This window comes from Chamaea fasciata, unplaced genomic scaffold, assembly GCF_029207755.1.
Source record: "Chamaea fasciata isolate MVZ Bird 193981 ecotype frontalis unplaced genomic scaffold, bChaFas1.0.hap1 SCAF_8, whole genome shotgun sequence".
NCBI classification, from domain to species: domain Eukaryota; kingdom Metazoa; phylum Chordata; class Aves; order Passeriformes; family Sylviidae; genus Chamaea; species Chamaea fasciata.
Genome location: NW_027094093.1, coordinates 20,923,791 through 20,947,162, shown reverse-complemented (window position 1 = coordinate 20,947,162; position 23,372 = coordinate 20,923,791). Strand labels below are relative to the sequence as shown.

General features: G+C 36.0%; 1 protein-coding gene across 4 annotated transcripts in view; it reads left to right on the top strand.

The window, feature by feature from the left end:
• The window catches only part of SCN2A (sodium voltage-gated channel alpha subunit 2), a 57,433-nt gene that overhangs the window by 14,230 nt on the left and 19,831 nt on the right, over positions 1-23,372 (top strand). For 2 of the 4 annotated variants that reach the window (XM_066190027.1, XM_066190028.1), the window contains exons 8-17: positions 2,445-2,508; positions 3,069-3,210; positions 3,987-4,193; positions 5,615-5,905; positions 9,041-9,388; positions 10,379-10,511; positions 12,126-12,364; positions 13,227-13,400; positions 14,967-15,323; positions 16,976-17,455. In XM_066190027.1, coding sequence (XP_066046124.1) covers positions 2,445-2,508; positions 3,069-3,210; positions 3,987-4,193; positions 5,615-5,905; positions 9,041-9,388; positions 10,379-10,511; positions 12,126-12,364; positions 13,227-13,400; positions 14,967-15,323; positions 16,976-17,455 — 2,435 coding nt within the window. Of the gene's footprint in view, positions 1-2,444; positions 2,509-3,068; positions 3,211-3,986; positions 4,194-5,614; positions 5,906-9,040; positions 9,422-10,378; positions 10,512-12,125; positions 12,365-13,226; positions 13,401-14,966; positions 15,324-16,975; positions 17,456-23,372 lie in introns of all 4 variants that reach the window. The other 2 variants (XM_066190025.1, XM_066190026.1) reach the window with 1 other exon arrangement.

The following is a 23,372-nucleotide window of genomic DNA, read 5'->3' as shown; positions in this document are numbered from 1 at the left end:
CTATTAAAACATTTCAAAATTACCTCATTTTTATGTCAGCAGTGTATTGTTGATTCACAGTCAATTTGTATTTTGCTGCAGTTATTGCATCTTTTTGTACAGTGGTGGCTGCAGCCACATCCTGATATTTTGTATTTACATATTTGATTTCATCTTGTCAGGTGTAGCATTTTCCACTTGTCTCTATCGTAATAAATCCAATCGCTTTTGGACAAACTTCACAATTTGTAAAGGTCATTCTAAATTTCAGATACCTTTTCTCCTAGCCTTATGTCTTCAGAACACTTGATGCATTTTTTTCTGTTGTTTTATGTCTTGAGTTGGTAATGAAACTTGTTAGAAAACCATGTCTAGCACAGATGTCTGAGAGATCTTCAGAGAGATGACCTTATGAATTGACATTGCATCACTGGCAACTGCTCTCTGAGAACTTTTTTCAAGTATTTTGTGATATTTCCAGTCAGAACATATCTTCTTTATTTGTATCTACGAGTGTCAAGATACAAGTGTAGGACTTGTACCCATGACTGTTCTGTTATTAAGTGGGCAGGATACAGGAATAGTTTTGTATATGGCATATTTTCTACAAACTCAGATTTACTATTTTTATTACTTTATCATTATTATTTTTGTATTTTAATTTTTTTTTTTTTTTCCAAAGGAGTGGACTGAAAGAGGAGCTGTGCCACATGAGAATCTGAATTAGGCTCACAGAGTTTTGCAAGTTCTGCTTGGAGCCTATCTGCATCTTTAAACTTCTTTTTAAATAGGGTCAGATGTTTCACAGGGTCTGACTCTGTGATCACCAGAATATCTGAAAATGCACTGATTTCTTATATCTGAGACTAAAATTGCAGATATATAAATTATGGCCAGTATTTCTCTCTTTAAAATAGGCAGATTTTATGCTGTCTCTATCATATACTGGTGGTGACAGAGTAGAAGCAGTCAGTAGGAACTGGTTGCAATTCCCTGCTTGTCTGTTTAGCATTAGGCCTCTGTTAGTTCATGCCAGCTAAGCTAGTCCATGCCAGCTGGCAGTGAATCTCACAGAACCATCTGCTTCCTGAGAACAGCCAGAACATACCTAGTTCTGGCAACTTTAGCTTAATGTGCCACCTGACCCAAAAATCTCCATTAGGGGTTCCCATTTTACCCTAAGAATCACAAGCTAGGAATTGATGGCAAAATGTGTTTCCCTTTCTGCTGCAAAGAAAGAAAAATAAAATAAAATAGAAGAACATGTTGGGGGCTTTTAGGCCTTCTGTGCCTTTAAATTATATTTTACCTCATCTTAATAGTTAGCCTAAAAGTTCAAGTACATACCCCTGCTACCGAATCTTGTATATTGGTTTTGTATAAGGTACAATAAATGCTTGGTTTCTCCCCCAGCTGCTCAAATCAAATTAGAAATTTCTTGAGCATGTTGTGTTATCATGGGGTTGGAAAACACCTTTGAGATCATCTAGCGCAACCTATGACCTAACACCACCTTGTTAACTTGACCATGGCACTGAGTGCCACATCCAGTCTTTCCTTAAACACCTCCAATGAAGGTGACTCCACCACCTCCCTGGGCAGTCCATTCCAAAGCCCAGTCACCCTTTCTGTGAAGAAATTGTTCCTTATGTCCAACCTAAACCTCCCCTGGCACAGCTTAAGGCTGTGTCTGCTCATCCTGTCACTGGGTGCCTGGGAGAAGAGGCTGACCCCCACCTGGCTACAGCCTCTTCCAGGGAATTGTAGAAAGTGACAAGGCCTCCCCTGATCCTTCTGTTCTCCAGGCTAAACACCCCCAGCTCCCTCAGCTGCTCCTCATAGGACTTGTTGTGTTCCACACCCTTCACCAACCTTGCTGCCCTTCTCTGGGCACAGTCCAGCAGCTCAGTGTCCTTTCTGAACTGAGGGGCCCAGAACTGGATGCAGCACTAAGGATGTGACATCACCAATGCTGAGTACAGGGAAAAAAATCTCATCCCTAATATCTCATGTTTTTTTCAAGGAATACTTGGATAAAATAATATGTAATTGATAATTATAAATGAATAGCACTAAATGTTATGTAACAAAATGCATGAATGAAGACACAGAATTGTCCTCATCCTTCGCCTCATTTTCCTGGTATTTTTTTGATTTGCTAACATACACCATTTGGTATTCCACCCCTTGTATCTTATACTTTGGTTAAGTTGCTAAGAATTTACTGCATAATTAACTTCCAATTTGCTAAAGAAAGGCTAACTTGAAGATTCTGTAGAAAATAATTTTCCTGTCTAAACAATACTTTCCATGCTTTTTTCATTCCTAACCACCATATATTGCAGTTGAACAGTTTGTTAGGTCTGCTAATTTCTTTCAAGTGTGAAAGTCTATATAATTGCTCAATTTTCATTAGGCATAAATATTATCTTTCTCATCACCTTTTTGATTTTTTTTTCAAACAGGTCACTTCTACTTCTTGGAAGGACAAAATGATGCACTGCTGTGTGGCAATAGCTCAGATGCAGGGTAAGAAAATGATCATCATTTTTCATTATGCATCAAAGAAAAATAATTAGCTACTTAGAATAGGTCAGGTAGTCAACTTTAGTATCAAGCGTCCTGTAGAGTTGCAAATTACCAATGTTTTGCATTTGAAGCTATACCTAAAGACAACCATCTCTGTGATTTGAATTTACACAGGCACTTCCATCAGCCTCTTAGGCTACTTTTGTAAACGTAACCACATGAATGTTCTGTGCATAAATGTTGCTGCCAGCTTGCTAACAACTGTTTATCAGCCCTGCTACTTGATGTTCTTCCCTTGTCCTGATGGAGATGTGTTATGACAAATTGTGGGGAAGGGTAGAATACCTTAGTTGTGTTATTAAAGCAGTCAAATGTTATTAGGAAGTAGAATTAAAAAGTGAAAAATAATAAGCTATATATTTTTATCTTAGTTATGTAGAATAACATTTTACTTGTTCATAATTTCATTAGCAACTGGTACTCCTGAAAAATTTTGTTTTACTGCAGCATATCATAATGTAGAGTAGTTGTTAAAAATAGCATTTCCTCTTCTTTTGTAGTCAATGCCCAGAAGGATATATATGTGTGAAAGCTGGTAGAAACCCCAACTATGGCTACACAAGTTTTGATACATTCAGTTGGGCATTCTTGTCACTGTTTCGATTGATGACTCAGGACTTTTGGGAGAATCTTTACCAGCTGGTGAGGACTTACTAAAATAAACGGCACCATCACCAATACCATTACTACATAGTATCTGCATAGTTATTTTCATTCACTTGTCCCTAAGGCCTTTGGAACAGAAATCATCTTTAATTTCATATATGTAAACTGTTGTCTAAAACATTAAGGCCCTTATTAATGATTCGGGCTCCCATGTGCTTCTTAAATACATTATAAGGAATAGCTGTTATTTTGTGAAGATGGTTAAGTATTATTGTTTGTTTACCTAAATGAATAAATAAAGTTAAAGTTTCTTATCCAAACATGCTGTAAATAGATGTTATGTTAAATTGATTTGCAGTCTAGTAAAAAATATGTTTTGTTTGAAAAGCTTACATCTTGTCCCTGAACTACGCATATCCTTACCTGAAGGACTGTAATTTTCCCCACTGTAACATTTTGTATAATGCACTATTTCTTTTGCAGTGTAGTTTGGGATTGATGTGACAGGAAGGTAAGATGTTGATCTGCAGGCCCCACCTACTGTTAAATTCAAAGGCTGTAATGTAGACGTATAAATTATTATTGGTATAAGTTCTGAACTATTCAGAATTGGATTTAGCTCAACAAGAGTAGACACAAAACTTTCATATGAATTCAGGATATAATATTGTTTCTATAAGGAAAAAGTAAATAATTTTGTGCTAACATAAATCAATCTTTTAACATATTTCTGAATTATAACACAGAGGCTAACTTATTATGCAGCAGTAGTTAAAGTCTGTTAAAAAAGTGTATTATCTCTTTTTCTCCAGACTCTGCGTGCTGCTGGGAAGACGTACATGATATTTTTTGTTTTGGTCATTTTCCTGGGTTCTTTTTACCTGATCAACTTGATCCTGGCTGTGGTCGCCATGGCCTATGAAGAACAGAATCAAGCAACAATGGAAGAAGCAGAGCAGAAAGAGGCAGAATTTCAGCAAATGCTAGAACAACTGAAAAAGCAACAGGAAGAAGCTCAGGTATCCCTGTAAAGTAAAATTTCTTCTTTCATTTCTGACTGTGAGCAGATGCTTTATGTCCGCAGATGAGAATACTTTTACTCCCCTACTCCTGACAATATATTACTTTGTCTCATAAACTCCTTCATATTGTAAACAATCTCTAATGTTTTCCATTGCACTGTTTTTGCTGGTTTGAGTGAATGTGTTAATTTTGTGACAAAAATAATAACCAACAAGCTAAAGCACTGGATTTTCAAATTGGAGGTGGAAATAAATTCTTTACTGGAGCACTTGAACAAGTTACCCAGAGTGCTTCTGGAGATAATCAAAAGCCATCTGGATGGGGTCCTTGGGCAACCTGCTTTAGGTGAGTGACCCTGTCTGCTGGAGAGGTGGACACTATGAACTCCAGAGGTTCCCTTCCAACCTCTACCATTCTGTGATTGTCTGAAATGGAGGTGGAGATGTGGAAAAAAACATCCAAAGAGTAATTGTGCTTATATAAGTAACAGAAGCAAAACTATAGTAGGTGATAGTGCTTCACCAATATTTGGCTTTTTCTACTCCCTGCCCATCTCTCACAGCAGAAAGCCATAGCTTTCCAGTTTGAAGGAGAATTGGAAAAAGTGGAGAAACCAAAGAAAACACTTTTGTGGTACAAATGTAATGATTACATACTGCTTTGAGATTATTTTTCTTTTTTTGAAGGCTCTCAAATCTTTAATAGAAAAATTTATAATGTCTGCTTGGCATGTGGCCACATAGAGCAGAAGTTGAACTGTTTCTTCCACACAAGCACATGACTAAAGTCAGCAGTCAGGGTTTTTGGTTCATTGGTCAATTGCTGTCTGTTGGAGGGGAAGTGTGGGATTTTTATTTTTCTTTTACCACAGCTTGTAAATAAATGTTAATGAAATGCTCCATATATTTTGAAAATCAAACAGAAACAAGTATGTAATAGTGTGTAGTTTAACACAAATCTCTGATTATTATTTGCAAAGCAGATTTCAATGTTACACAAGATCTTTAATAGACTGGGGAGTATTCAAAACCCATTGAAATGTTGTAAGAACGTGTTGCTTCCAGTTAACAGGGATTTTGCCACCTGTTTGAGCCTTGATTATTTTTACATAGTACTTCAGATGAAAAATTCATTGCAACATATTGCTTCAATCTGAAACAGATGCTTTTTAACTTGGTTTTTTGTCAGCACAGTTTTCCCTTGGGTTACTCTTGCTCCTGGTTTATGGAGCAGTGGCAAATTATGGTTTCTGTGGTATTTCACAGAGTATACTTATGATATTCTGGGTTTGATGAAGTGGAAACATGGCTTTTATTTCAAAATAATATTTTTTTAAGAGTGGCAATAAATTTGAAATAGTGAGTGGTGTCTATATTTGTATAAATGTTGTAAATTGCACATGTGCTTGTGTGTATAGGCGGCGGCAGCAGCTGCAGCAGCTGACTCAAGAGATTATAGTGGAGTAGGTGGAATAGGTGGATTCTCCGAAAGTTCTTCTGAGGCATCAAAACTGAGCTCAAAGAGTGCTAAAGAGAGAAGGAATAGAAGAAAGAAAAAAAAGCAAAAAGAACAGTCTGAAGGCGAGGAGAAGGATGGGGAAGAATTTCACAAATCTGAATCAGAGGACAGCATCAAAAAGAAAGGTTTCCGATTTTCCATTGAGGGGAATAGACTGACGTACGAAAAGAGATTCTCTTCCCCACACCAGGTACCATAGTATTATTACCCCTTAAACACCTCTTTTGTCTACTCATCATATAGAGAAAGTCCTTTATGGTAGTTTGGTTAATTCTTGCAAGATACCACAGATTCTTTAATATCCTAAATCAAAGACTAAGTGAAAACTTGCAGCCAAATACAAAACTGTAAGAATTTGAGAGATCTTGGTTTTACTCTGAATTCCTGTGTGAAAAATCAAAATTACATCTATTATTTATTATGAGCTGTATTTCAAGCTTCTTAATTAAAATTGACCTATCTCCCCACCAAGTTGGATGTATTCAGCATGATGAGTAGCTTCAAAACATGGTGCATACATACAAAATGTAATGTTTCAAATGAGAAGACTATTAAAATTTGGGATGCAAAAACCTCAATAGAAATTACATTAATGCTCATGTGAAATTTGAGAAATTAATTGATGTGAGACCATTAATTGTGTTATTTTAAAGAAGGTGGAAATGTGTGTGGCAATGTGTCTTTTGCATGTGTTCTCTTACATTGAAACACCAGTGACTCAGGGTGCCATCTGCATCTCCCATCCGGACATTTATTTCATTTGATGGTTTTGTAATGTTATCTCCTACAGTTTTCAAAGCTCCTCTTCATTTGCCCACTTCTCACTCTCCCCTTAGCACTGCAAATCCAGATCTCGCATACATTCTCTCCTTTTTCTGCCCCTTTTTGTGCCTCAATACGCTTCTTCCTTTTATCCCCACCTTCTCAATTTTCCCTGGTCTTTATGACTTGTTTTCTCCCTCTTTTTAGTTATTATCACTAAACTCATTCCTGCCTTTTGAATCCTCTTCTATTTCTGGAAAGCCTGTTTCATCCCTTAATAAATCATGAGTGTTCATACTCTCTTCATGTATTGTTTTTTCTGGCCTCCCATTCTCAAAGAAGCTCAGACCTCTTCATCCAATATTTTCTTACTAAGGACTGTCCTCCTTAGACCAGACTGTGGTGGGAATATAATGTTTCTGGCTTTCTGTTACTGCCACTCCTTCCACTCACTTCCTAATGTATTTCCTTTTTCAATGGTAATGTATCCTTCCCCCCACCCCACCTCCTTGGTCTGCCACTGTTTTATGTTGTTAAGTGTCTAACTAATCTCCGTGAGGCTTCATTGCTGAATTTAGTTCATGATTCATTCTGTTCTTTATACAAATTTTCACACATGTCAATTGACTTCAACTTCATGTTGAAGATCCATCTGATCCCCTCGGTGCATATTCTTGCCTATCTCTTCATTCAAACTACAGCCTTATCCAACTGCAGCTCAGTTCATCCATCTTGTAAGAAATTAAGCATTCCTCATACAACTTGTTCTCCTAACATTTTCATCTCCAAGTTCATTTACAGTTGTTTGACTATGACAGACTAGAAATCACCTCCCTTCTGGTTTTCCAACCCTAGTTCTTTTTCACTCTGGATTCTAACCACTAAACAGAAGTTCCACTCACCAGTTTTTAATGCCATTTCCCTAGCGAAAACTCAGGCTTATATATCATCTTTGACTTTTTCCTTGGCATTTCATTTTCTTTCAATGTAAATGACCATTTGATTCCTCTTGAAATCTTATTCTTCCTAACATTCATAACTTTGTCTCTTCTCAATTCTCCTGGTTTAGTTGTGCTTTAGAAGATCCTTTTACCCCTTTGACAGTTTTCCAAGGGATTTCCACAAGGCCTTTTGCTGTATCCCTTTTCTCTCTCTTTTTATTTTTTTTTATTTAACTCTATTCTGGACCCACAACTATGAATCATTTTTGACTTGGACCTCTTTACTGCTGTATTCATCAAGAATGTTGTTGCAAAGAACACTAACCTATCCCATTGCTTTTCTCTAATCTGCTACTAAATATATTTACCTAAAGATTTTTTTTTTTAATATCATAAAACATACTGTACCTAAAGTTCCTCCCAACCCACCTTGTCTACTTGTAGTAAACAAGTCCCAGCTTTGACTGACCCAACCCAGCATTCATAACCTCCTGTTAAATTTTCAGCTAGTTTCTTTGAGCTCTTTCTGGTATGCTGCCCTTCATGCTTGGAAGAAGCTCCCATGAGTTTTCACAGAACACTTCATTGCTTTCCTCAAATCCCTCTTTAAAACTCTCTTTTACCATGCTGCCTACAGAAAGCTTGACAGGGAAGTGGCTTCAGGTGAGCTAAGATGACTGTTTATCATACTCATCAATTTTGCCTCTGTGTATTCCCTCTCTTTTTGTATCCATCTGTTGTGTTACATTTAAATGATAAGTTCTTTGCAGAGTGCCTTTTTGTTCTGCAATTTGCAGTCCCTAGTACAGTGGAGCTCAGATCCACAAAGATAAGTTGCAGAAGAGAAACAGACACTGCTTTGTCATGTATCATCTCTGCTGTTCATAGAGCTCTTGGGTGAAATCAAGCGCTAATACTTACCCATCAAGTCAAGGCAATTACTGATATGAATTAAAATTGAGGATGTGTATAATTAACTGTAAGATTAGAGCATTTTGACTCTAATACTGGAAATCCTCCAATAGCAGAAAATTTACTCCTATGAGTAAACTGATGAAGATTAGCAAACCTGTTCACTCAAAATTACAGGCAAATCTTTGCACATTCAGGATAGCTAAGACTTAAAAAAAAAAACAACAAAAATTATTATGGCCTACTTGACTAATATCTGAAAAGATACATACGTTTTTTAAACTAGGCAGTAGGGGAACTACTTCTGTGTGCAGACTGAGTCCCAGAAAATTTGCCTAAAATTTTATTTATTCAGCCTGTCATACTAATGCCAGCCTGAGGTGAGAGTGTCTAGATATACTTAGTTTATGAACAGTTGGCAATAACATAGGCAGAATAGCAGAGGAAACAATTCTGTCAAGCAGTTTCTTTTACTCTAATTAAACTGATTGATTTCATATATCCAAAGCACTAAAATAACTAGTCTTTGTCTGTCACTTACGTGCTCTTTGTTTACTACCCAAAGGGGAGTGTATTAGGGGGGGGCTGTACCAGTTCATTTCTTTGTAGATGACCTTACCCTTTAAGACATTGTGGGTTTTTCCTCTGTATGAAAATGTTGTATTTTAAAGGATTTCCATCTGATAATAATTGTTTTTATTTACCTGCAGTCTTTGCTGAGCATTCGTGGCTCCCTGTTTTCCCCAAGGCGCAACAGCAGAACAAGTCTTTTCAGCTTCAGAGGTCGAGCAAAGGATGTAGGATCAGAAAATGACTTTGCTGATGATGAGCACAGCACTTTTGAAGACAATGAGAGCAGAAGAGATTCTCTCTTTGTTCCTCATAGACACGGTGAACGGCGCAACAGTAACATTAGCCAGGCCAGTAGGTCATCCAGAACAGTACCTGCACTTCCAGCAAATGGGAAGATGCACAGCACTGTGGATTGCAATGGAGTGGTTTCTCTAGTTGGTGGGCCACCGGCTTTGACATCGCCTACGGGACAGCTTCTGCCAGAGGTGATGATTGATAAAGCAGCCACTGCTAGCAATGTAAGAAAGTCTGCAATAGCTCAGGCATGATCTCTCCCTGTATGATCAGTCACTCTTTCCACAAAATGTAGTCACATGGCAATGATGACCTTTCTGGCTAAGCTGTGAATGCTCCTTTCATGTATTCCAGCCACAAGCTAAAGGAGAAAATGAAAGTGTCCAGCTCTTATTAATTAAATATGTGAAAAAGCATGTGAATTGACTGGGAATTAACAGAATAGCATAGTAAACCCTTGAATAAATTTAGTTTCTGTAGTCTTACACTTATTGATTCATTATGCTTAGACTTAACTGGATGGTTCTGTGCTTGTATATCAGAAAGGATATCAAAATGGAAAAAAAAAAGTTACATTTACTTAATGGAGTATATTAAATGAGTATTTAGCTTCCTGCTGTCCACACATGAAAGTTTTGATGTTACCCTTGTAGTACAACTAACGAGGGTTGTGATAGTGTTCCTGTAATAGAGCTAATTTTTCTATGGGTTTTTTTTATGTCAACATTACTAAATATTTTTTTCATTTGTTTGAAAAATGTGCTAGGAAATTCATAGTTTATTCTAAAGTAAGAGTTATCTTAAGGAAATCCACTTACACTTAGTTCCTGTACTGCTAGCTGTGTGGCCTGTGCATTTTCATCTTTAGAAAAAGACTTCACTGCCTAAATAGAAAGATATTTACAGTCCAGCTCATTGACAAGCATTATGGAACATTTTTTTAGTCTGAAATCTGCTTTAATATCTCAGCTTTTTTTCAGCAAAATACTTTAAAACATATTCCTCATGTTTGACTATTTTTCCTGTACAGAGTCAGGCACACCTTAGTCTGTTGCGAAGCCTCAGTATAACTGGAGCATGGTGTGGGACAGCAGTGTTCTAAACCAGTAGAGCTCTACAGTAACTTACAATGTTATTAAATGTATGATCAACTAGCTGTTTCATCAGTGTTTTATTTTCAGGGCACTACTACAGAAACTGACTTAAGAAAGAGGCATTCTAGTTCTTACCATGTTCCTATGGACTACCTAACAGACCCTAGTGCAAGGCAAAGAGCAATGAGTATAGCCAGCATGCTCACAAACACAATGGAAGGTATGTGACATAGATTTTTTTGTATGACAGTGCCTTAGAAGTGCTATTAAATGTGTGATGCATTAAGTAGTAATGATGTTTTAAAGCAGCTACTTTGGCCTAGAGGATACAGACAAGAAGAGATTTCTGTATGGAGCTAGGGAGTTAGGAGTGGGATTCTTTGGTGGGTTTTGCTTTTTTTTTTTTTTAAATTTGGGACTGATAAACTTGGAGAAAGAGTCAAGCTTGCAACATACTGATAGGTTTGAGGTAGAAGTTGCAAGTTTCCAATTTAAATGAAAGCAAAACCAATTATTCAATGTAGTCTTTCTCTAGTGAAGTTCTGGGGTATGAAAGTTACAAAGTTTTGGAGTAAGCTCTTTTTAGGTTACTGAAATGGCTACGCTTCTTGCAGTAGAACAATCTCCTTCTACCCATTCAATAGACTTGCTGTTTCACAAAGGAGGGAACATTTCTTCTTTCTGTAAGGCTAAATACAAATCATGGAATTAAGCAACTTTTTGTAAGAAAGGGTGAATCATTATGTTGAGGCTTAAATGACTATGCCCAAAATAGAAAATTGGAAGGTAATAATGAGTAGTTGTGCACATGTGGACCATAATGCTGCCTAAATACTTGTCTGACTTCAGGCTTTTCCTAAATGCTTATCTTTCATGAAGAAATTTTAAAATATTTTATTGGAAGGAACTGTAAAGGTCATCTAGTTCCAACCCCCCTGCCACCTTTCACCTGATCAGATTTCTCAAAGCCCCATCCAACCTGACCTTGAACACATCCAGGGATAGGGCATCTACACCTTCCCCGGACAACCTGTGCCAAGGGTTCACCACTGTCACAGTAAAGAATTTTTGACTGCTACCTAATCTAAACCTACCCTCTTTCTGTTTAAAACTGTAAACCCTCACCCTATCCCTCCAATCCCAGACAAAGGCTCCCTCTTAATCTTTCCTGCAGGCCCCTTATAAGTACTGGAAGGCTGCAATAAGGTCTCCTTGGAGCCTTCTCTTTTCCAGATAAGCAACCCCAGTTCTCTCAGCCTGTCTTCTTCACAGGCCATGTGCTCTGATCCCTGAATATCTTTGTTGTCTCCTCTGAACCTGCTCTTATGCTGGGAACCCTAAAGCTGAACACAACACTCCAGCTGGAGAAGAGGAAGAGAGCCCCTTCCCTCAGCCTGCTGGCCATGCTGCTTTTGATGCTGCCCATGAAGATATTGGCTCTCTGGGCGATGACTGACATTGGTGGCTCACACTCAATTTTGCAGCCACCAATAACCCAAAGCCTTTGTCTGCTGGGCTTCTTTCAATCCCCACATCGCCCAGCCTTATGACAGGTTTTTAAGACAAATTTCTCTTTTACATTCTATTTAGCATTAGCTTGTGAATGGTTCTTTTATCTATTGAATCTTTAGTATAGTTGTTTTGGGGAGTTTTGGGAAGATTTTTTTTATTTTAAATTGTAATTTCTTTTAACTAAAAGCAGTCTTAGTTTCAAAATATCAACATGCTTTATCAACAGTACCTTGGAAAACAGCATTTAGGCTTCAAGGAAATACCCAGATGATTCTGGAATAGAGAATTATGTTTAAAACGTTATTTTTATTTTTCTCTCTAGAACTGGAAGAATCCAGACAGAAATGTCCACCATGCTGGTATAAATTTGCTAACACTTGCTTGATTTGGGACTGCTGTACTCCCTGGCTGAAAGTCAAACATATTGTAAATTTGATTGTGATGGACCCATTTGTTGATCTGGCCATTACCATCTGCATCGTCCTCAACACCCTGTTCATGGCCATGGAGCACTACCCAATGACAGAACAGTTTAGTGGTGTGCTTTCAGTAGGAAACCTTGTAAGTCTTTCCTGATGGGCCATGTATGTAAAATACATTTTTCTTTAATTCTTTCATGACTTATCCACATTCATGTTAAAAGCAAAAGTTGACTATTTAGAGATTTGGGATTGTTGAACTTAAATTTAAGTTGACACTTGTAAATTTCACCACTCTTACTTTACAGAGTAAAGATCTACTGAGTCAATATGCATTTTGATTGTTAAAATCTTCATCTTCCATCATTGAAGCTCATTAAAGGATTTTTTTTTCTTGATGGATAGTTACAAATCATAAGAACTTTCAGTTCCATTCTCACACCCATTCTGCTCCTTACTAGCACCTCCTAAGGATCTGGGTGTTCAAGGAATTTTAGAGGGGAAAGACCCAGTAAGCATGACGTAAGGAAATGATGAAGTGCAATGACAGTGTCTTCCACAGGCCGTCCTGAAGAAGAACAGTTCTGCTCAACTTCCTGTATAATTTTTTTCTTAATAAATTAGGTTTATGATAGGAACAATTATCTTTATCCCTAGAAGTAAAAAGGTGGTCTAAGGGCAGAGATGAGCTCTAAGGAGATAAAAATGACCATTAAAAACAGATTATATTCTGTGTATTGGCATACGTACATATTAGCAGGCTGGATAAAAAACACATTTTCCCATTTACTTATTTTTCTTTGGAACCCAAACATTGTGGTACATATATAAGCTCCAATATGAATTTTATTCCTAACCCCAGGGTATGGAAATATAGAGAAGATATTCAGACTTATCATTAATTTCTTGCTGAAAATATAACTTAGCACATGCTGATACCATTAGTTTAACTGTTTAAATATTTTCTTCCTAAACTGGAGTAAGAAACTGTATTTTCCTTGCAGGTGTTTACTGGAATCTTCACAGCAGAAATGTTTCTCAAGATAATTGCCATGGATCCTTATTATTATTTCCAAGAGGGCTGGAATATTTTTGATGGTTTTATTGTGAGTCTTAGTTTAATGGAACTTGGCCTTGCAAATGTAGAAGGATTATCTGTCCTTCGATCATTCAGATTGGTAAATATACTATTTAAAATATTACTTTTTTGTACTTGTACATATATATTTTGTGCATTTTTCACTTGCAAATTAAATATTTGGCTGAGACAGAAGATCTTTTCAGAACTTACAAAATGCTAAATTGCAAACTCACTAAATGGCATGTATATATTATGTCAAGTTTGTTTTCCATATTATCTTAGTAATGTCTATTTCTCCTTCAAGGTATTGTCACCATCAGTTCTATTCTTGCCAAAAGTATGCTTAAAGAATTAACTTTTATAATAGAAGTATTTCTTAGAGTCTTCTCCCTTGATGAGGGAGTGAAAAAAAGCAAGGGCCACAGGGCCCTCACTACCTCACTACTACTAAAGATTAGTGAATTGCTTGGTAAATAATGGGTTAGTTAATAAAAGTTTCTTGACAATTTTAGCCTCTAGACTTCCATTACCAATTGCCTTTCTTGGTTAGTTTTAAAAGAGAGTAGAGTTAAGATTTTTCATTGTCCAGAGCTTTTCATCCCTACCAGCCCTCTCTGTACCATCCTCTGCAAGGGTCTGTCTGCTGTCTAACAGCTTTTCTGTTCAGAAAAGTTCCTGGTCATCAAGCTCAACTTCTGCCTTAAAAAAAAAAAAAAAAAAAGATATTTACTTGAAATAAAAGTTTAAAAAATAAGGGGTTTTAAATAAGTGTTTTCTGGTTCTCTGCATGGAATTATATTGTACTTTGCCTAAAGTCTAAAATTTGTCTGGATTGACTTCTCTCTCAGTAGTAGATTCTTGTTTTAACATGACGTTTATGTGTTTTCTTTACAAAACATAAAATCATCACATGAAATAATATTTACTTTTATATTCATTTCAGTATTCTCTTTCAATTATCTGCACAATTGCTGTATCTTTCCAATAATTTCATTTTTGTCTGTTTCATGTTGTACTTATTAATATAATACTTACCTTTGGTTTTCTCAACGTTGTATGACAAGCTTTCTAAGACACATTCCATTTATTTGAAATGACAGAAAATATATTGTTAAAGATACTTGCAAGTCACTTGTATTTCTGTCATTAACAACTCTAGTTGGTTTCTCTTTTTAGGAAAACCATTTCCTCAGTCTCACTGCCTGTTAAGATGAAACAATCAGGAAGTGACTATACACTTATGGTCCTGTTAAACTGATCGCATTTCATACATACTGATTTATTTTTAGCAATATTTTCTCAGAGTTAACAGGAGAAAGACTGTTTTGTCCAATTTCTTTAACAAGTACAACTTCTTTATAAATATCTATAGTAACCAAAAGAGTCAAAGTCTGAATTGGAGTCTTTGTGATAATTTCATGTAATGTAATTGAAATGAGCATAGAGATATTGCTTTTTATTTCTTATCACTTGAATCTGGACTTAACACTGCTGATGTCTATTATTGTACAAAAGAACTGAAAACAGAAATTCTGTAAATAAAACTTTTAAAGATTACAAGAGACATGATACAGACACAGGCTAACTGAAATATGAAATGCATAGTAGTAATTGCATTACAATTAGATAATGAAAAACCATACACCATTCTTCTGTTTTGCAGCTTCGAGTTTTCAAATTGGCAAAATCTTGGCCAACCCTAAACATGCTGATTAAGATTATTGGCAACTCCGTGGGGGCTCTGGGGAATCTGACCCTGGTGCTGGCCATCATTGTGTTCATTTTTGCTGTGGTTGGGATGCAGCTGTTTGGAAAAAGCTACAAGGAATGTGTCTGCAAGATCTCCAGTGACTGTGAACTGCCTCGCTGGCACATGCATGACTTTTTCCACTCTTTCCTGATTGTATTCCGAGTGCTGTGTGGAGAATGGATCGAAACTATGTGGGACTGCATGGAGGTTGCAGGCCAAACAATGTGCCTTACAGTCTTCATGATGGTCATGGTGATTGGAAACCTAGTGGTATGTAATCAGTGGGAATTTTTTAACACTCTTAGGACTGCCTCCTGTTTTCCATGATTTAGAAATCTGAAATGAAGACTAGAGAAGGACTTCAGGAAATCATGTAGTTCACTTGCCCTTTTTGTACACCAGGTTCAAATATACCTTGATTATGGATGAAAAAGGTTTGTCTACTTTTAATTCTCATTAAGTTTGTAACCTCTTTAGTAAGATCAGTGCTGAATTATGCTTACAGGTAAGAGTGTCTTTTAAAAAAATCTAATTTAAATCACCTTCTACAGCCAAGTAAACTAAATTGTCTCAATATTGATGGAAAACTGTTGTTCTTTATGACAGCATTTATAATACTTAAAAGTTTATTGTTTCCACTTTCAGTCATTTCTCTGTGAAACAAAAAAAAGCCTAACTCTTCAATTCTTTTCTCATAAGTGATGATTTCTAAATGGCTTATCCCTTTTGCTACTGGCCTCTGAATTCCTCCCAAGCAACATTTTGAATAAAGACACAAGTACTGAATAATGTGGAATAATGATACTTTAATTTCTTACATTCAGCATTCCTTGTAGTACATCCCCAAATGACACGTGAAATTCCTGAGCCAGCATTGCTTTTCTGATGCAGCCTCTGTGCCCCTTTCTGCAGTACTTCTACCTTGCCAGTTTTCATGCTTTCTGTTATATATACTTTTCATTTTTCTTAACAATCCTTTCTACAACAGTACTTCAGAATTAAACACCTTATTGATTTTGAATAATTTCACTAATTTGCCATAAACCATGCTTATGTTTAATTGTAGTATTTCTCCTTGAGTGCTGGCATCCTTTCTCTTTTTGGTATGATCCACAAATTTTATAAATATGTTTATCCACAGTCATCCCTACCAAGTCTCACCAGATAGTTTGAGTCCTGTGGCATATCTTATAATATCTGCAAGTTTGAACAGGAAGAACTGACAAATATAATTTAATTGATTTTTAATTAAATACTTTTTCATCAATATTTCACATGATCTGTCATAGTTAAATGCAATCCAAATTTCACTTGTATGTTTGTAAAATGTGATGCAAGAAAGTCTGAAACGGCTTCTTGAAGATGAGGTGAAATAGTTTCTTGAAATTGAAGTGTATCACATCTATGGGCTCTATCTCTTAGCTAGTGTTCCTGCCCAGAACTAAGATAGACTCATATATACATACCAATACAAAATTTCACTATGTTCTGAATTAGAGTTACTAGAACTGTGGTCTGTCGAACTGTAGAAGACTGGCATTTGCCCACATTCCCCTGGCCTATGAACACTACAGTGCACATAGCTTGTGTAAATCACTACGTTATGTTGTACTCTGCTGCGTTATGGTATTCTCCATTTTGAGGAGCAGATCTGCACTACTGCAGATTGTGGAAGAGACAGTCAAGGAAGGAACAGCTCAGATTTTAACCTGTATTAGTGAAGTTAAACCAGCTAAAACTGCTTTTGGCGAGATAATAAAATGTTGGTGACAGGGATAATGAACTGAAAAGAATAGCAGGAAGGTGCATCGAAATAAAGTGTTACACGTGAAATAAAAATTATCTCATATTAAAAAACTCATAATGACATTGCTTTTATGACTTAAAAATAGGAGTAATTTTTCCTGATTTTTTTTTTTTAGGTACTCAACCTATTTCTGGCCTTGCTGCTGAGCTCATTTAGTTCAGACAACCTTGCTGCTACAGACGATGATAATGAAATGAACAATCTGCAGATTGCTGTGGCAAGGATTCAGAAAGGCATAGATTATGTGAAGAGAAAAGTGCGTGAATTCATCCAAAAAGCCTTTGTTAGAAAACAGAAAGTTTTAGATGAAATCAAACCTCTTGAAGACCTAAACAATAAAAAAGACAGCTGTATTTCCAATCACACAATAGTAGACATAGGTAAAAACCTTGCCTATCTCAAAGATGGGAATGGAACTACCAGTGGCATAGGCAGCAGCGTGGAAAAATATGTTGTTGATGAGAGTGATTACATGTCATTCATAAACAACCCAAGTCTCACTGTGACAGTGCCCATTGCTGTTGGAGAATCAGATTTTGAAAATTTAAATACAGAGGAATTCAGCAGTGAATCAGACCTGGAAGAAAGCAAAGAGGTAAGCTTGTTTCAAATTTTAAAATACTCTGATGTTTTTCCTTTTTTTGCTGAGGTTACTAGTGTTGAATTCAAATCTTTCTTTAATTCCTTTACAACAGCATATACAAACTCGTAATGTTATTTAAGGTAAATTGACATAAGGTTGTGTGTTTTGAAAGATGGTGAAACAATATTGCATTTACTGTAACAATCAAGATGCCTAAGAAAAGTTTTTAGAAAATGAATTTTTTTTCTATTTTTTATTTAGTTAAATCCCTAACAAGCAAAGGAACCAGTTTAATAGTCCTGGATACCAGAAGTCATATAAAGTGTATAAAGCTGGTGCAAATTTCTCCATGCATGTTTCATTAGAGCAGTTTATTTTTAATATCTTTTTTAACAGTTCATTCTGATGTTTTAAAACTTTTTTATATAGTGAAAATGCATCCATATACATCACAGATAGGTACATTTGAATACTGGACTAGCATCACTCAACAATGTCATATAAATCACTAATAATCCATCTGATGGTAGCAGGACCACTGAAGTGAAGTAATGGCTTTACGGTAAAAAAAAAAAGTTACAAAGCTTAATATCCCAGTATAAGATCCTTTCATTTGACTACTCATTGTTATTTTCAAAGCTTTTAGATATTTGAATCTGTTACCTACTGTGACTAATAAAATGTACCTCTTTCTGGCACAATGTGGTGCCAAGTGGATAAATCCAAGCTAGCACTGAGAGTTCTAGTGGATGCCAAGGCATTATTACCGTGTGTGTATTATTAACACTGCTTTTTCCTGCACAACTAAAAGTGATGGAGGCACATCAGCTCAAGTGGAGTAAGTCTGTGCAATGCTTAGTACTGATGCTAGTTCATTCAGCATTGGCATGGGTATTTTTGAAAACTATTGCATGCTGTGGGGTAGACATAAACTAACATAAAGGCTTTCATTAGTGATTTTCTCTTACTTGAATCTGAGGGTTGAATACATATGGGTAAGATTCTAGTAATTTTCCACCTGAGATCCTTTTCTGTACCAACTGCATTACACATTTGGTCGTATTTTCTAGTTTCTTATCACAAATGTCTTTATTGTTCTTATAAAAATATTTCCTTTTTTTTCCAGATTGATTGTATTATTATTTGTCTTACTCTTCAAAACCAGTACTTGGGTGTAGAACAAATCAGTTGTAGTTTAACCTTCAGTTGTTCTGTTCTTCACTGCGCAAGAGCACTATGTCAGTAGGAGAGGTGGAGGATGAGCTTTATACAAACCTCTGTGCTGGTGGTTCCCAGGGCTGAGTATGACAATGGTCCATCTCTTACTTCACTGTACAACTGGATGATGTGACTGCTGACTGTTTTCATTAGGCAAATCTTTCTTTTCTTCCCACGGAATAACCCTCATTGGGTTATTCTACAAGGTGACAAAAATACTGACTTTCTATAGGAAAAGTTTTAAAGTGGATTCTCCCACATTTGAGGCATTGAACTTCCAGTCATTAAGCTTCCACCATAAAAAAAGGCTTTCTACTCCATCTACCATATTTAAAAGAAAACAGTGTCTTCATTGCATTCTTGGAGGCACTTAATGCTGTTGTGCTTCAGAAACTGCAAATTGATTAGGTGGTAAGACAAAAAAATGCCTATTAAGTCCAGGATGAGCTAATGCCAAGCAGTTTTGACTGGCCAAGTCTGAAACTCTGACAAGCATATTTGAGGCCAAAATTCCTTACTAATGCAGATGCTGAAGGTGAAAAACTGAAGGGAACATTTATCAGTTTCAGAGATTTTCAAGAGAGACACAGCAGTTAGTAAAGATTGTGAGCATATTTCTTACAAAAGTGCCTAAATTTCAAGTAGATTTGAGTCACAGAAGTGTGACACAAAAGCATTAAAATCTTAATTCTAGTTCCTGCTCTTCACTAGATACTCTTAACCACCATGGGTTTTTGATATAGTGGAGTGTTGGCTTATTAGTCAGATGACCAACACTCTTGTAATGAAAATGATCCATAGGAAAAGAAGGCATTTTTTAAATAAGAAATTTGACTACAAATGGCTTTTTTACATGGCTTCCTCCTTTTTGCCATGCCATAATGTGCCTTGCATTTCTGGCCTCTCATGTTTTCCTATTTATATGACACTGCTGTTGCCAAGTTGATCTGCCAGTCACTTCATTGCTTGCACCACAAATGAAAAAATCTAAGTCAGGAACTGCCATCAAACTGTGTTCAATTAGCAGATTTGCAGATGAAAGGCAGCTGAGGCATCCAGGTGCTGTGAGGACACTGCACAAGATAGCCAGATGCTGATGAGTGTGTGCTTCTGCTTGCTTCTGTGTCTACAACCAAGTACATGTATTCACTGTTGCATAGAGCAATAAGCTGAATTCCAAAAAAATAATTATTATTTATTAGGAAGTTTAAATTAAGCATGTTAATGTTTGGTGAGTTCTTTATTATAGCACATGTATCTTCCAGTAGTTTGATAAAAATGTTAACTAGATTATGCCTTTGTAGAAACAATACGTGTAATGTTGTACATGCTTAGTGGGTGTGAATTAATGAGATATTTTCTAGAAAGTTACTGAAACCTAAAGTAAATTTAATTATAAAAACACTGTGTCCATAAGACTGTCAACGGGTGGATGCAGGAAATAATACAGGAATAAGGAAATTAGAGAACAAATACTAAATAAAACTTTATCATGGAAATAGGCCATTAATAATTGTGGGACCACTGTGCTGAGTCCATTGTCCAATAAATAAAGATCTGTGGATCTGAGCTGCAGTACTGCTGTTTAGTGTAAAAATTATAAATATATTTTTTCCATTTTAGGTTCTTAAGTACCATGAGCATGGTTTATATGGAAAATTTTGTAGTACATGTATGATTGTATAAGTAGTTAAAATAATCATAATAGTGGGTAATAATTAATTTATGTTAAATGTAACTTACAGGCCGATAATAACACCAAGATATACCAATGACAAAATATTTTTCAATGCTTTGAAAAAAATGGGATCTCCTAATGCTGTTGCAGACACATTAATAATGTATATTTTACTTTAAGCAATATTCAGAGCAAAAAAGCAGAGGTGCTGTGTCCTGAACTTCATTTCCTACCGTTCTTACTTCTCACAGGAGTAGAACCAAGCTGGATCAGTCAAGCGGGCAGCTCTGGTGCCTTTTAGCGAGGCAGAGCATCGTGTCATCAGTTTTACACAGGTTACCTAAGCAAGTTATACATCTCTCTATATCCTATTTAATCACCTTCTAGCGGATATTGACTGGCCTGCATGCTCTTCAGCTATGATCCTGTCCCATTCATTGCAATAAGTACCAACATGCACAGCTGCTCCCTGCTGAGCCACGGGACTTGCATCACAGCATGGTCAGGCAAGAGCGGCAGCCCCAAGATTTCTGTGGTTCCAATACTCTCCATAATATTTTAGTAGTATTTTGCAGTGCATGCTATGTACCTTTTCCAATCTTGATGATATAGAATTCAGGATTCTGTTTTTGAAGGGTTTTCTTTTGTTTTGAGGGAAGGCAGAATATGTAACACATATGCCACATTTCTCATCAGAAGCTTATGTATAAGTCCATCTGTAAATTGTGTTGATAATGAAAAGCTGCTAGCTGTTTTAGAAAACTTTCGTACTCTTGTATTTTAACTTATAATGGAGGTAACCTGCAAACTCATCAGTGTCATGTTTTTATTTTTCACATTTTTTTAGAAGTGCTTTTCTTTCGTACTTGTATAAGCATTTAGTTATTTTGGAGATTAATATGCAGTATTTGGAGACCATTAAGCATGAAATTAATTTAATTTCTGCAGTCAAAGCATGTGACCATAATTTGGTTGAAAGAATTCATACAAAACTGTTATTTGGCTGGTTAAACATTCAGAGATCAGTTCTGCTCTTACTTACACTCATATTTAGGTGTAGAGGTGCAAAGAGAACACTGATTGCAAGATGTGGCCCAATTCAATCTAACTATAGCTCTTTAATTTATGATCAAAAAATTATTACCTTCCCAAACATAAAAATTGTCTGCCTTGAGAAACTTATTCTCATCTCATCAGTAATAAATAAAGTTCAGCATTCAAGTAAATAAGCTACTGAGTTTGGATTAAAATGTCTGGAAGTTCCCCAGCTTCAGTGTGATTTATGTCTCACCTATTAAACAATGCCATAATATTTACAACACCACAGCTGCTGCTTTCAGTTTTGTGAATCAGTGGAATTAAAATATACTTGCTCCAGAGTGTTTCCTCTTCTATTTTGTAAAGAATAATTATTCTGATAAGATGTATATTGATTTAAAAATATTCATTATTTAAAATCCTTTGATACTCTGAAGAATTTAGGATTTGTATTGTGAATTGGTCATATTGTATTGGCATATTGTGATTCGCTGTGGATGATATTAAGTTGTTAATGTTACAGTTAATTGAAGTTTGCTTAATTAATATTTGCAAACAGCAGTCCCTTACAGTGTTTCAGAAATATCCTTTCACTATTGCTTGTATGAATTAAAGAGCCTTTTTAAGTAGGTTGTGGTGGGAGAGCTTTTTCCCACTGGAGCATATTTCCACAGCTACTTAAAACTCTTGCTTTCATACAAATTTTTTTTTGCAAATATTTTCATTTAATAAAGTCTCATGAATAAGTAGATCAAAGGAATTATGAATATCAGTAAAGTCCAGAGTGGACTATAATTTAGGAATAGTGGGGTTTTTTCAGTATTTGCAACCAAAATCAACACAAAATGGTTTTGCTTTGATTTACAGTGTTCTGGATTTTTGTATTCATACAGTTATTCTGCCTAACTGTATAAGCATTAGAAAGAGTGACATCCAGATTCCACTTAATTACCCCAGTGGAATCATGATATCTACAACTTTGAAGATTTTATAGGGAATTAGCCGTGCTGAAAAAGACTTTTATATAATATTGCCATTTTATATCACGGAACATTTCATTTTCATACTGACATCCACACAGCACAGAGAAAATAAAACCAATTTAATTTCCGTTATTTAGCACTTTCACAGGTATTTGGGAGGAAAAGAAATTGAAAGCAAAATCAAAATGGTGGTTTCTCTTGGCGCCATCTTCCTGCTTATGTCTGTACTGCTCTTTGCTCCTTCAGTACCTTAAATTATGATTTCAACATCTATTAGTGGCATCTTGGCCAATCATGAAATTTCAGGCTTTGTTAAAAATGTTAAGCTAAGAGCTGTCCAGCTACTCTTAGATAATCATCTTTGGAAAAACAAAGAAGTGTTAGAAGTTAAAAGTGGCCTGGCTGTAAGTGAAGCAGAATTGTATGAATCTATGTGATGTTGTCAAGGTTCAGAAAGTAATTATGTCATAAACTTCCTGACCTAATCTTGGCTGCTGCTTTTTGCAATGCTCCTCTGATAGGCAAGCTGCTTTCCTATCTTGAAAGCTAAACTAAAATCTCTATCTCATACTGTTCTGTATTGCTGACTAAAGCATGACTGGCAAGGCTGTTGGTACATGTGACATAAAAGACATTTAAATCTCTATGATAATAAGTATACTGCTGCTTTAGAAACATGTAACTACTTTTGTCCCCTTATTGTTTTCTTCCAAAAGGAGGTGGAGTATGTATGTTCTAAAGTTTTGAAAAACAGATTTCTCTCAGAATAATTTTCTTAGCGTACTATTCAGAAAATTTCTATCTTCGTAATTCTCAAAGTGTGTCTAATGCTTGATCCTGATAAATCTCTTATAATCTGCATGACTGAACCCTTCTGAAATTTAGAATCATGGTATAACAAAAAGCTTAAAATGGACTTACTATTAGATCAAAGCTAATGCTTGGGTTTGATGATTATCTTGTTTCTATAGGTTCATTTTTAAAAAAAGCTATATGCATGTTAAGTAAATAG